A 13,857-nucleotide genomic window follows, 5' to 3' on the forward strand; every position below is an offset into this window, starting at 1 on the left:
GGTGAGCGGGTGGTGTGGGGGTGAAGAGAAGAAGAACAACACAACCAGCATGAGGAGCACCCAAAAGGCTAGAACCAAAACCAAAAACAGAACATGGCAGGCCACAGCAGCATCCCACAAACTAGCAACCGTCACTCAGGCGCAAAACAGAACGTGAACCCTCCTCGGTTTGCCATGATAGAGTTAGTTTCAAGAGCCACGCAGATATCTTCAGGCGACTGGCGATGCCAGGTCCCCTTACTGAATTTTTTGTTCATCTTCAGAGCTTGATGCAGCTTCGCGGCTTCTGGGCGCAAGTGCCTGGAGAATCTCACCTCCATCCACCAACGCCTGTTTGTCCTCCGGCGAATGGAAACCTTCCAACTATTTCAGGAACACACAGTCCGTATAACAAACATACCAGTTCAGCAGGGGAACGAATCCCCTTTCATTCGAAACGAGCATTATTTCTAATTTTCAGAAGAGCCAAGCACACAGCTGCACTCCAGTAAGGATATATGACAGAATTTTGTCGGAAGTCTATAACCAACGATGTGATAATGAAAGTACCAGAATGTGAAGCGTAAAATGGATTTAAAATAGTATGAGAACAGTTACATGGTATCCTTTCCGAAAAAGTTCAGTCTTGCCATGGAACTTCATAAATTAAAGAAAGTAACATCTAATGCAAACATGAGATTAAGCAGCCTAACTACCGAAGCTACTAGCAGCTAACTACAGATGAACACGAACATGCAAAGTTCTAAAAGAAGCTTACTCTTTCAGCACCACCATCATAGCACACTACGTATCACTGTAGTTTCCAAAACCAAGGAAGTCCATCGCATTGTTCCCACAAGCAAACAGAGTCAAGATCAATTCTGCCAATCAGAAACCCTTTTGCACTCAACCGCAGCATCGCACTACTGGGTTGGTGATCATAGGACGGAGAGGTGTGTTAGTAATAGGACGTTGCAAATTTATCTCATCCAATCTCGACTACACACAAGTGCTTCAATCGTCTCGATGCTCAGTGTGCTCTGGTGCTTTGGAATTACTGGCCTGCTGCTACTGAATGCTGCTTCAGATTGAACAGCAGATGCCGGCATCGCTAAGACGTCCCGGGCAATAGCAGCAAGTGTGGGGTACTTTGTGGTGTGTTCCATCCACCATTTAAGAATGTCAAAATCGTCTTTTCTTGGGACTAGAACCTCCCCAAGGTAGTCATCAAGTTCTGAAGACATCTGGCAATTGAGGTGCTCATCCCAATCTTCCAAAGGATCATTATCAGCTGTATCCAGAGCTGCACTCCTTAAAAGACGGACGCCACTCAGCTGCTCTGTAGCATTGTAGTATTCATCGAAGAGTTCCTGGACCGTATCATGTATTTCAGATAAGTAGCCCAGCGAGTCTGTGCTGTAAGCCCGTTGCAGGCGAAATTGAATGAAGCTCATCTTGAATCTTGGATCTAACACGACAGGTATTGACAGCCACACGTATGAGTTTTGCCAATACTCATCGAACGCTTCCTGCATCTCCATGACCAGAGTCACAATCTCTGCGTGATCGTTTGATGCTTCTTCTTGCAGAACTGTCCTCACTTTCCATACCTCACTGAAGTATACATTTGCTGTCGGAGAGCTAGGGCTAGAAATTACTTCGATAACACGATAAAATGTCCTCAAAATCTTGCAAATAGGCCAAGTAGCTGTCATATCTTCTGGAGACAGCACTTCTGCAGCAGGAAACAACTTGTTGAATTGCAGCACAACTTCAAGCCTAAAATATAACTTGTGCCACCACTTGGCATCTTCTTGCGGACATTTCAAACTCATCTGTGAAATAACTTCCAGAAGCTGCTGTTGCATCGATGATGAAGATGCACATGCCCCAAAAAAGTCCTTTACTATGTCACCAACAAGGAAAAGTATATATGATCGTCCATCAGAAACAACACTGTTTAGCATATCATCCACACAAGCAATGTTGTACAGCTTGCCTCTGATGGGAAGGCACCTCTTCTTTATGAGCATCTCCTTGAGCTTCAAGGTATTTGCATCATTCTTAATTTCACCAACTGAAGTCAAGCTCAAAATCTTCTGGTCAAGATTCCAGTCTCTGATTGCATCCCATATGACATTGTATGATCCACTTTCCGACTCTGGAACACAAGCCTCCTTGCAGTGTATTATCCTTTCCAAATTAGTAGGTGAATACATGCCGAATTTGATTACTAATCTGTGAATTTTCCAGTCTTCAGTAATAAAATGTGCTGTCAAACAGAGGTAATTTACTGTCGGCTCAGGTCCATCATGAGTCCAGATGCTTGCTGACAGTGAGATACGCTGGGAGGTAAGTGCAATTTCATCCTTGACGTTTATCTTCTTCTTCTGAAACAGAGCAAGTAAATGTTCTTCCATATCACTAAGAGAGACTTTGTTAGTCATGGGACTGATGTTCTTCAAAATTCTTCTCATATCTTCATTCTCTACAATTGACAAAGGATAACCATGCAAAGTTATCAATCTGGCGATATCTTGATAAGGTGAATCTTGACCAAACTTTCTGGTGCTTATCGCAGTTGCATTAGTCATAGACGAGGTCTTCTGTTTCTTCAGCCCTGTACCATCTGGTGCTGGTAGGGATAGATGATCTGCCACCACTTGAATGGGCCGATAGGTGATGCCACTGGAGCTGCTAGCCCTGCGGAGCTTGCTAGAGCATTTTGTACCACCTGGTGCTTGTAGGGATAGATGATCTGCCACCACTTGAATGGGCTGATAGGTGATGACACTGGAGCTGCTAGCCCTGCGGAGCTTGCTAGAGCATTTTGTGATTTGAGCTTTCCTGGCAGGCGAAGACTCGTCTCGCACCCTGGACTTTAATTTAGGTAGACTAGAACGGTTACCCTTATGATGACTTTGGTCATGCCCATGTCGTTTTGAACAAGCTAGAGCATGTCGATTCAGATGGCCTCCGTGTTTGCTGAGGCGCTTGTGGCAATGGATGCATTCTGCACCCTGCAGTTTCCCCTCAACGAAGATGGGTGTGAAACCCTCCCATATTTTTGACCTCCATTTTAGGGGACTTACTGAGCTTATGTCGTCGATCGTCACTGCAAAAATTTCATCAACAAAAACATGTGATGAAACTGGATTAATTTGATTCACCAAAACCTTGTATACAATACGAATAGATACTTTGTGCCAGAGTTCAATTATCTTAATAAAGGAATATCTGTGTATCCGGATCTTAAACTACACACCGCTAACTAACAAATCACAATTATTAAAGTTGACTGGACACCGTTAGCTAGGTAATGAATGGAACCTCGATATGCAAAAATGGACATTCCATTTGGGAAGTAGGAATCTACTACTACTAAAGTGTGGTCTACACACTGAGCCAAGTAGAAGGTAATGGCATGGAGCCTCAATAGGCAAAAATGAACATACCAATTGGGAGGCAGGAATCCTGTGGCGACATCCACTCCGTCACTTCGGCCGACGTCGATTCCGGTTTGGCTGGGCAGGTTTTCAGATGCCGGCGCAGAAAGATATTCCCATTGTAGCCGAGGCGGTTGTGGCAGTGGAGGCAGTCTGCAAACTGAACCTTCCCATTCAGATAGATCGGCTGGAACTCCTCCCAGATCGGCTGCAACTCCTCCGGCGCCACCTTGGACTGATTCTTGAGCCTTTTTCTGGGCGAGATGTGAGCACCATCAAATTTAACCATCGCCTTCATGCTGACATCCTTCTCATGCTTACCAGGATTCCCCATAGCTTCACAGCAACTCAGTCAAGTATGAAAAGAACACACATATCAGTCCAAGAAGATGGCTTCACATAACCTCAGTAAGTATGTAAGATGAAATCCATATATTTCCAAGAAGAAACCCTACATCGATCTGAGTACATGACATCCTCCATAATTTCAAGACCATAAGGACACACAGACACACATACATATGCTTCTTGCCCGGCCGTCCGCCAAAATAAAAAACACATATTTGTGGATTCAGTCTCCCGGCCTAAAACCTAGATTACCGAGCGCGAGCGCCCAACACTACCACAATCCGAAGCATCCTGCTAAGCGGAAACTTCTTCCAGGCACGAAATGTCACAGAACTCGACCAAAAATGGCACCTTTTGCTCCGTATGTAATGTAGCAGAGCACAGCGCGCGGGGGTTTCTTGAGCAGCGCGAGGGGAAACAGAGCAAGGGGGAAAGCAGAGCAGAGCGACGGCGGGCTAACCTGAACCGCCGGGAAGCGATCGCCGACGCATGGTGTGTGGTCCCGCCGGAAAACCGCCGCTCCTCGGCGGGCTCGCCGGGCGCTTCCCCCCAATCTTTCCCTCCCTCCTTCGGTGGCGAGAATGGGCTTCCGCTTCCTGGAGGAGGAACCACCTACCCCTAAGACGAGATGCGTGCACTGGGCTGGGCTTCTTGGTGGGTCGGCCCTGCTAAAACCCAGATAGTCTATTGGTTCGGCCTGGATTCAAGGCTGGATGGGCTTATATTGGGTCAATCTCATTCTGTCTTCTTGATTTCAGCTCTTATTCTGTCCTTGTCTCAAAAAAAAAGCTCTTATTTTGTCCTTCCAAAAAAAACTCTTATTCTGGGCTTCCACTCACAGGTCCTTCTACATCACTATCTACCATTATTATTTCTAAAATCAGATCACTTATTTTGGGATGGATGGAGTAAGTCGTATGTCAGGGTTTACTCAGAGAACTGCAGCCGCCACCAGAGAAATTCCTGTCCCTTCACCTTCTGCCATCTCGGCGTTGAGAGATGGAGGACCTCGAATCTTTAAGAGTTATGTTTTCTTCGTCAACATCTAGTGGTGATCATAGTTTTGTGCGAATAAAGTTACTCTTTTATTTTATTTGGCAAATTCGATTATACAGATCTAATGAGTTTATGTTATTGTGTCAAGTTGTTTTTGCTGGTTTGATTATTTGTGAAGTTGGAATCTTACATCGACATTGTGACTTGATAGTGTGCAATTTTGGTGGATCGTCTCTGGCCAAGTACATTATCACTCAAGGTTTTTCATCTTTTTGGATGGACAACTGAATGGGCTTTCAAAAACCTTTATTAGCAATCAAGTCCGTGTGGATGAAAAAGTGACAGTGTCGTTTTACCAAAGTCTTGCGGAGACTGATAGCATAACAAAGATAATTTTAAAAGATTATATTGTAATTCTTAATCATAAAAGGTACTTTATTTATTTATTTTGGATATTAGATCCAAATCAATGTATTTGTAATAGACTAATGGTTATGGGCATGATTTTTTGGATGCCTCAGTTTGATTTAGTACACACAAGTTTTCTATCATGATTAACATTCTTCCATTGTTTTCTGAAAGGTCAGGGGTGTTTGGCACATGAACATCTTCCGTTAACCCCATGTTTAGGTATCATCAGAGAAGGCGCTTAGATTATTTGCCACACTATCAAGATTTAGGCCCGGTGTCACTCTGCTCCACAACTCCGCTCCCGAAGCTAGTGAAGCTGTAGTTCAAAATGACGGAGCTGCAATTTCCTTCAGATTCTGGGAGTTGGTGGATTACCAAACATGGTCTTAGATGATTTGCTCCAGGGTTATTTGCCACAGGTACTGACTTACAGGGCCCCGTCAATCTTGAGAGGGGTGGGGTGATCATCAAATGGGAAAGTAAAGTGTGGGTTAAGTCTAATTTCACGTAGAGGCCAGCAAGAGCTTCATTTCTAGGCCGCCTCAAAACCCCGGTGACGCCGATGTCGCCGACTGTTTGAACTTTGATCGGCAGGCCGCTCAGTCATAGCCAGCCGCCATGCCCCACATGGCGATTTGGCTGCAAGTTCAGTGACAATGTGATATCGAGCCATTGCATGTACACATTAATTTGGTCCCTGTACAAATACATGCTCTGCTGTGCGTGTGATTCGGTCGTCTAATCTGGGATTTTCTTATTACCGGCAGCACAATGAAAGACATCACAAGAGTTACCCTTAATGAAAGGCAACTCCTGTGAAGCTTAAATTCCACATCAATGCCTGGGTTTATTTCCACATACATGAGTCAGCTCGGGTGACTTCACTTCTGCGAGGTGGGCATGGAGAGAGAAACGCGCTGGGGAGACGACTCCTTCCACTGCTGCGTGATGGTCTTGATCTGGGTGAAGAACTGCACGCCCGCCTTGCCTGCGCATCCATGTTTACCGTGTTAATTACTTATGCCCAGATGTGATTGTATTGTAGGTCAGTAATCTGCTGAAGAAGGATCAAATGAGATGATTAGCAGGCGCACCGTAGAAATTCAAGTCTCCGGCGAAGGAAGCTTTGCTACCCGTGAAGGAGAAGAACGGCAGGGGTACCGGGATCGGCACGTTGATACCCACCTACAAAGGAAAGCGATACATTGTGATTCATACGGGCAGTACTCTTCTTGTTTATGTTAACTTCAACTTCAAAATGCTGAATTTCAGGCGCCCATATATATGTGTTTACCTTCAGGTTATATTCCAATATCTAGCAAGAAACAATACACTACTAGGTTTGACATTTTCGCCAAAACGTTTTCAGACCTTGTAATGTAGGAGTACTACCCAACTACTAGCTTACACGATTAGGTAACTAATCCTTCACAAATGCTATGCAGTACCTGGCCAGCTTCAATGTCCGTCTGAAATTTCCTTGCTGAGACACCAGATGTGGTAAAGATGGAAGCCCCATTGCCATACCTGAGGACGATTTGTAAATCATTAAACTGCAACCAATGCTTTGCCTATGAGCTCACAGGAGAGAGAAAAATTACTTGTTTCTGTTTACAATTTGTATGGCATCATCTAGGCTCTCTGCCTGCAATTAATTGATAACACAATCAGCATAATAAAAATTTAATGGTGTCAAGAGAAGTAAACAAGTTTGTTATACCTTCATCAAGAGAAGAACTGGACCAAAAATTTCCTCCTGTTCCAAGTTTTCCAGGTTTCAATCAGATATAACAAGCCAAATGGTCGTCCAATTCTATCTTGGGAAGGAAAAGGTGGGTACTCTTTTTTAAAATAATGTTAAAACTGATGCAAAGTAAACATTATAAAAATACCTGGTAACACTCCATATCACTTTTAACATCAGCCAACACAGTTGGACCAATAAAGTTGCCATCCTCAAATTGAGGAACCTGCACAGCGCATAGCTATCAGGCATAACAGGAATTGCACACAGGCAGTTCAACAACTGAATTCTTAAAATTACCACAATCTCCCTTCCATCCAGCACAAGTCGAGCACCACTGTCAGCGCCACTTTGGACTAACTTGCAGATGCGGTCCTTGGCCTATTGATACCAAACTGTTAGGGCACAAGATTCACCAAGAAAACAAAGGGCTCTAATACCAATCTAGAACTCCCTCCAGTTCCCCAAAAGCAGAAGTTTTGGACATCGACATGGTCTAAAACCACAACTCTGGTCACTGTTTCTCTATATATAAATCCTAACAAAATTATGATATCATGGAAGTACTTTTGAAGATAATTCCTAAGTTCTAAACTTCTAATCCAAATACTTGAAAATATAGGTAGACAGAACTTTTAAAGAGTCAAAACGTCAACAATCTGTGAACTGGAGTAAGTGATATGAATCCTGAGGTCACAGAGAAGCCTCCAAAAAGAAAATTGACTATTATATTATCAAGCTAATATTTATGATAATTTATTTCTATGGTCCAAATGTGGGCCCTAGTAGCTTAGGCCACAACAAAAAACTCAGTTAATCACGAACATGGCAGTGGCATATAGATGTGCTCCAGGCAGAGATTATGACAGGGGAACTACTAGTTACCATTGCAATGACTATGAAGGTAGATCTAAAGCTCATGACGTACAGTCAAACCCCAAAAGCTAATATGTTTCCGGAAAGGCTATACCATATGTCAACAGTTCATCATCACTAAAAACAAGTGTAGCATTTTTTTTCACTGGGATCATACTCCATACAGAGGCTATACGAAGATTACTCACTCAACATTTCATGATTAATTCTTCTAAATAAACTTGAGTGGTTAATAAGTAACTACTGTTCTATCGTCCAATTTTAAACAGGTAATCAAGCAGCCTTTTGGAGATCTAAACTTCATAAGATCTCCTTTTACCCCTTCAATTTAAAAGTTTGAATATCTTCCGACAAAAAAAAAGATCCTAAGTTCAAATATTCAATTTAAAAAAAAATCAGTATGTATCCATAAGTGGGAAAATATGAATAACATGGATACAAAAACATGTGCTCAAAAAAGCAAACCTGTGTACTGATCACTGGACCAAGGTCAGCATCATTAGCTGTTCCGGAACTAACTACAAGGTTACTTGCACGTTTGACTAGTTCATCCTCCCTAAAACAAAAGATAAGGTTGACAATGCTTCCCCAAAATCTGACCCAAAAAAAACTTTAGCCTAAAAAATTTGTCTTGGGTAGAAGTCGTAGAACTCTACCATGGTTCTGAACCTCCAACAAAAACAGCAGTGCTCAATGCCATGCACCTTTGCCCAGCTGCACCAAAACCGGCAGCAATAAGGGCATTCAATGTGGCATCTCGATCAGCATCAGGAAGGATAATGGCATGATTCTTTGCACCCATGTTACACTAAAGGAAACAGAACCTGTTATTCTGAATTATACTGCTTAGAATGCAAAAGGCATGGAAAAAAGGTTATTCAGGAAGTCATGATTAGAAGCAAACCCACCTGAACACGCTTCCCACTCGCAGATGCTCTAGAATATATATGCATACCTGCCTGAGAAGGAGAGAGAGATCAGAGATAGCAAACTGCTAGCTAGCTCTGAGCAACAGGAGTACAATAGCAATAGGGTTAAAAATCTAATGTAAATGATCAAAAATAGAACTTATAAGTTATAACTGCACATCTCTCTTTTCTTCTGCACATCTTTCAATACAAGAGAACACATGCCATTAACACGCTTCTTCTATCAATGCAATGATACGCAAGCTTTGCATATTCGCGGAAAAAAAACATGCCATTAACACGAACACATGAACAGCAAGAACACCTGTATTGGCACAAAAAACTCTTATTTGCATCTTGGTAAATGAATTTATTGGTCAGCACAGTAAGCTAATTAAGTTTTGAAACACTATAATAACACATAAAAAGATCTGTCATGTGTGCATGTGATTGAGAATGCATGGATATCCTTGTTTCTAGAGTGAGGTCTGGTTGATGACCCAAGAGCGGAAAACAAATATGTCGATACGTATCGGAAGAGCAGAATATTAGTTAGATGGTCGATGCAGGAAAGTGTACTCGTAAATCAAGGTTCAGGGAGATCATTGATCCACTTACTGTATTGGAACCAACAAATGATACTGCCTTAATAGCCTCGTCATCACAAATATTGTTGACAACATCCTGATAAAGTAAAACAAAATGAGAACCAGGTAACCTAAGAGGCCTAATAGATTCATGTATCCAGAAAAGGCATAAAAGATTCATGTATCCAATATGAGCAGATAATTCTCCAGAGGAAGTGTAAAGTTTCAAGATGTGATGCTTTGCCAGTGTTCCAAAGAGTAAAGACAATAGGCTTTGCCCACAAAGTATCAATCATTTTATGTGTTCTAAAATGAAACAACACCAGGCATCAGCAGCACATGAGAAACAAATTATCAAACCCAATGGCAAGCTAAAAAAAAGCTAAGAATGCCGTACATGGGTACCATGAACAATGTTCAACACACCCTTTGGTAAACCAGCCTCCATCGCTAGCTCCGCAAGCATCATAGCAGCCCCTGTTCACAAATATAATACCATCAAATCTCAAAATTAATCGTGTGCAGTCTTTCTGTCAAAATGGCCGAGAATTAAAGCATTTTAAAGGACCCCCATTTACAATGATACATGGTACTTTAAAACGTGGCAAATGATCAAATCCCTCCTTTCAGAGTTGGAAAGCACGTTTCAAGTGTGATATAAATTATGCAGTAGCGTTGAGCCCATCTCTATATCCTGTTTTGGATTCTTGGTCAATATCTTTGTCCTTTTGCCCCCTGTGAGCAGGATTTTAGGCCGTTTAGGCCTAGTTTGGCAGCACAGTTTTTCAAAACCCTAAAAATCTAAAAACCTCAGTATTCCAATGCATGGGCAACGAATACTAGAGTTCCTAAGAATCACAGTTTTTCGCAGTCAGTTAAGAAAAAAGAGGTTGAGACCTCTTTTTCAAATACTGCAAAAAAAAACATGGTATTGGAGATACTACGGTTTATGCAAGTGCTACATTTGTTGATGCCAAACACATCAAAGTATTTAAAACCATGCTTTCTAAAAAGACCACGGTATTCTCTTAAAACTCCAAAAAAACCGAGATGCCAAGCGTAGCCCTACATTTTATATTACAAGAATCTACTACACATACCATAGGGGGTTCCCCTACAGTATTCCTGTCCAAAACGTATATTTTATAGTGCTATTGTACAACTAATGAAAATGTGAAACTTGGCTGCAACTATTATGCACCAATTCCTTATGAGACCGAAAGGTATATTTGTCATAATAATCATGGCGAGAAATACAGCACCGTTACCAATCTTCAAATGTTAGCTAAGCAAGAACACATGCACTTTTGCATTTAGTTAGTAAACGCCACAACAACAATAAATAGTCAACAAATTGGGCAAGAACACAATGGCAAAAGCAAGCACCTGGATCCTTTTCTGATGGCTTTAGAACAAAAGTATTCCCACAAGTAACAGCTATGGGGAACATCTGCATCCAAAGAACATAAGAAAAAACGCACGATCTAATTTTCTCTCCCGAGTTTATATTACAAAGAATGATAGCAGACATTAACAAACAAAGTTACAGACAGAACAAGGCCAGGAAATTGTACAGGGGATGCACTCTAGAGCCCTGATAAGTAATAAGAACAAAATTTGATGTTAAAGAAACAGTGAAAGTCGGGCATACCCATAGGGGAATCATGGCAGGGAAATTGAATGGGCAAATCCCAGCACATACGCCGAGTGGCTCCCTAATACTAAAGGTGTCAATCCCATGAGAAACATTAGATACGTATTCGCCCATTTGAAGTGACCCCATTCCACAAGCATGCTCCACCACCTCTACAAGATTAGAAGTTTGAAATCAAAAAACGTACATCCAGTTTGTTAAATAGCCAATATAACCAAGAGGCGTCTCACGAAGAAAATGTCACTTCACAGAATAAGCGTATTAAGGGCAGATAAAAGATATGGTGGCATCGACATGTCCTGCAGTGTAGAAGGTGTGGAAAATAGAATACCGTGTCTTAAACTGCATACATGAGGATAACCTGCTATTATATGGATGATTTATTCTGCTTACTGACCGGTTTGTATACCTTCTAGCGGAATAGTGTTATTACATATTCCAAGCATGAACAGAGAGAGTGAACTCATCAGACTAGCTTGCGGGTTGCCCGTGTATCAACAACTAACACGATTGCGGTGTTAAGATGATTATACTATCTAACCAATGCAAGCAGAAAAAGGCCAAAAACAAGTGTAATGACATGAAAACTAACCTAGACCACGGAATACATCACCCCAAGCATCTTTCAGCGTCTTTCCCTGCTCGGTTGTAATGTTCTCTGCCAGCTTATCCTAGTATTTATCACCACCAAATAAGCACAGAATTAATCACCACCAATGAAGCACAGAATTTACTGCAGCAGGAACCAATAACTGATGGTTTCTATTGATGGACATTGGAATAAGTTCAGAAATAATACTACCATGTTGGCCCGGATGAGCTCCTGGTATTTGAACATGATGCGCTGCCGCGCCGTGACCGGAGTGTTCCGCCAGCCAGGGAAGGCGGTCCTGGCAGCGTCCACCGCGGCCCTGAACTCGTCGGCGGTGGTGAGCGGGATCCGGGACACCACCTCCTGCGTCGCCTGCGACATGGAAATGCCCGCGTCACATCACATCTCGACAGCTATAAAATCGACCAACTCCGGCTGGAGGGTCGACCGATTGGGAGGGACCGAGAGGCGGGAGGATGGCTTACGGGGTTGGTGACGTCGACGTGCTCGGTGGCCTTCGACTCGACGAAGTCGCCGCCGATGAGTAGGCGCACCCTGGGCTGCGAGCGCGTGGAGGCGGCAGTGAGTCACACCAGGCGGAAATGATGCATACACGGATAGGAATGACAGATTGGGGGTTCCGGGAGGGGCGTGCGCGTACCGGCGACGAGGTCCCCTCGGCGAGCCACGAGGCGGCGGCGGTGGATAGCGGGGCGGCCATCGGCGACCGGCGGAGGCCGGAGGCTGCGACGGGGAAGGGGGTCAGGAACCGCGTGCGGCCTCAGGGGGTGGAGAACGGGGAGGAAGGGAGGGAGGGGAGCGATCTACCTGAGCGGAGGAGGACGGCGCGAAGCATCGTCGGTCGTCGGCGGCGGTGGTTGCGTCTGGGAACAGGGGTGTGGAGTGGAGCGGAGCGGTGGCGAGGAGGGAGGGAGGAAGAGGGGAGGGGAGAGCGGAGTGGCGACAGGCGAGGAGCGGTTGTTGGTGTCGTATTCGTTGTACTATCTGCCACCCGGCTGCACCGCCGCGGCGGCGGAGGAGATGGGAAGGCAGACGTCACGGGATTCTCTTTCCAGCTAGGATACATATCTCTATCTCTGTCTTTTTTATTATAATACTGTATACGGTGACGCTACATCTCAGTCGACGTGTCAGCCGTATGATTATTTCTTGCTTTAAGATTCGTGTTGGAGAGTTGGCTGTCTCGTTTTCAGCCTGCTAAGGAGAGCGTCCAGCCCGATTCTCTGTTTGTCTGTGTCTTCCGTTGTTTGGGCTGTTTTTTGTTTTCGCGTTGTGATTTTCTCACTTTTGTTATCTGTGTATGTAACAGGCCATGCGTGTAGGTCTTTCTCATTTTGTTTTATTTTTTTTTCAGGTCGCATCTCAATGTGTGTTTTTAGGCTGCTGTTGTCTCGTTCTTTGTCTTTTCTTTTTCTTTATTTTTCTCCCTTTTTCACTTTATGTATCATTTGTATGTCTTTTCTTTTTCTTTTTTTCTTTCTTTTGTTATTATTTTTTATTGTTCCATTTTTAGTTTATTTTTTTTGTACTTTTTAGCTTTCATTATTTTAACGGACTCGCTAAATCTCAGTCGACTGAGATTTAGTGAAGTCTCAGTCGACGCGCCATCCGTCGGATCTTTGTTTACTTCAAGATTTGCGTTGAAAGTGGGTTATCTTGTTTTAGCCTGTGTAACACGTGTGTCCAGCCCGTTTGTTTGTTTGTTTGTCGGGCTTCTTTTTGTCGGGGGACATAGGAGGTTTTCTCGGTGGGTTGTTCGCTGGGCTGGGTAGGCGTTTCTCTGATTTCTTTTTTTTTAGCTGTCATTCTGTAGATCTGGGAGTAGGTGTTCCTCCGATTTCTTATGTTTGTTGGTTCCAGTAGGTTGTTTTAAGTAGAGATTAGTAGTTATCTTCATTTTCCCAGGGGATTTGTTTGTTCCAGTAGTTTGGACAAAGTGCAGATTAATAGTTTCTTTTTCACCAGTAGTCAAAATATATTTTGGATCAGCAGAGGTTAGTGAGTTTTATTTCCATTTCCAGCAGAGGATCAAGAGAGGTCTAGTATTTTCAAGCAGAGTTTGTAGTAGTTTCAAATAGAAATGTTTCTTTGTTTTAAATGCAATAGAGTTTGTTGTTAGTCAATGCAGAGTTCTGTTAGTTTTCAAGTAGACATTCTAGAGGTATGCATGTATGTTTGTTTTTCTGTCTAGTTTTTGAAATGTTTCTTTTTTTATAGTAGCGGAATTTGTTTGTTAGTCAACATAATATGTTCATTTTCAATTTTTGTGACCACATCCTGTTAATATATCCACTT

The 13,857-nt window shown here is 43.0% G+C and overlaps 2 protein-coding genes across 3 annotated transcripts; both read right to left on the reverse strand.

Annotated features, from left to right (window-relative positions):
* Positions 1–556: 556 nt before the first annotated feature.
* Positions 557–4,383, reverse strand: LOC125539802 (zinc finger BED domain-containing protein RICESLEEPER 2-like). The gene is made up of 3 exons (XM_048703322.1): positions 4,234–4,383; positions 3,435–3,761; positions 557–3,094 (listed from the first exon to the last, which is right to left on the reverse strand). Exons 1-3 carry the CDS (start codon positions 4,262–4,264, stop codon positions 960–962), a joined length of 2,493 nt encoding a protein of 830 aa, XP_048559279.1. The 5' UTR covers positions 4,265–4,383; the 3' UTR covers positions 557–959.
* A 1,461-nt stretch (positions 4,384–5,844) lies between these two features.
* LOC125539803 (methylmalonate-semialdehyde dehydrogenase [acylating], mitochondrial) lies at positions 5,845–12,554 on the reverse strand. Of its 2 annotated transcripts, XM_048703324.1 has the most exons (19): positions 12,370–12,553; positions 12,203–12,285; positions 12,027–12,101; positions 11,752–11,913; positions 11,542–11,620; positions 10,947–11,101; positions 10,682–10,745; positions 9,693–9,772; positions 9,327–9,392; positions 8,709–8,759; positions 8,457–8,608; positions 8,266–8,356; positions 7,225–7,305; positions 7,073–7,150; positions 6,901–6,936; positions 6,782–6,825; positions 6,629–6,707; positions 6,275–6,365; positions 5,845–6,168 (listed from the first exon to the last, which is right to left on the reverse strand). In XM_048703324.1, exons 1-19 carry the CDS (start codon positions 12,395–12,397, stop codon positions 6,062–6,064), a joined length of 1,602 nt encoding a protein of 533 aa, XP_048559281.1. In that variant the 5' UTR covers positions 12,398–12,553; the 3' UTR covers positions 5,845–6,061. The 2 variants fall into 2 exon arrangements, with proteins under 2 accessions (XP_048559281.1, XP_048559282.1); XM_048703325.1 differs by lacking the exons at positions 8,266–8,356; positions 8,457–8,608 and having other exon boundaries at positions 12,370–12,554.
* Between the last annotated feature and the right edge of the window lie 1,303 nt (positions 12,555–13,857).

Source organism: Triticum urartu, chromosome 2 (assembly GCF_003073215.2).
Source record: "Triticum urartu cultivar G1812 chromosome 2, Tu2.1, whole genome shotgun sequence".
Lineage (NCBI taxonomy): Eukaryota > Viridiplantae > Streptophyta > Magnoliopsida > Poales > Poaceae > Triticum > Triticum urartu.

Excerpts from the sequence above, each read along its gene's own strand:
- LOC125539802 (XM_048703322.1), bottom strand. The coding sequence starts at position 4,264 with ATGCGTCGGCGATCGCTTCCCGGCGGTTCAG. Across the intron at positions 3,762-4,233 it reads ATCGCTTCCCGGCGGTTCAG|CTATGGGGAATCCTGGTAAG; the intron begins GTTAGCCCGCCG and ends GTTGCTGTGAAG. Across the intron at positions 3,095-3,434 it reads GGATTCCTGCCTCCCAATTG|TGACGATCGACGACATAAGC; the intron begins GTATGTTCATTT and ends AAATTTTTGCAG.
- LOC125539803 (XM_048703324.1), bottom strand. The coding sequence starts at position 12,397 with ATGCTTCGCGCCGTCCTCCTCCGCTCAG. Across the intron at positions 12,102-12,202 it reads CCGAGGGGACCTCGTCGCCG|CCCAGGGTGCGCCTACTCAT; the intron begins GTACGCGCACGC and ends ACGCGCTCGCAG. Across the intron at positions 7,306-8,265 it reads GTCCAGTGATCAGTACACAG|GCCAAGGACCGCATCTGCAA; the intron begins GTTTGCTTTTTT and ends TGGTATCAATAG.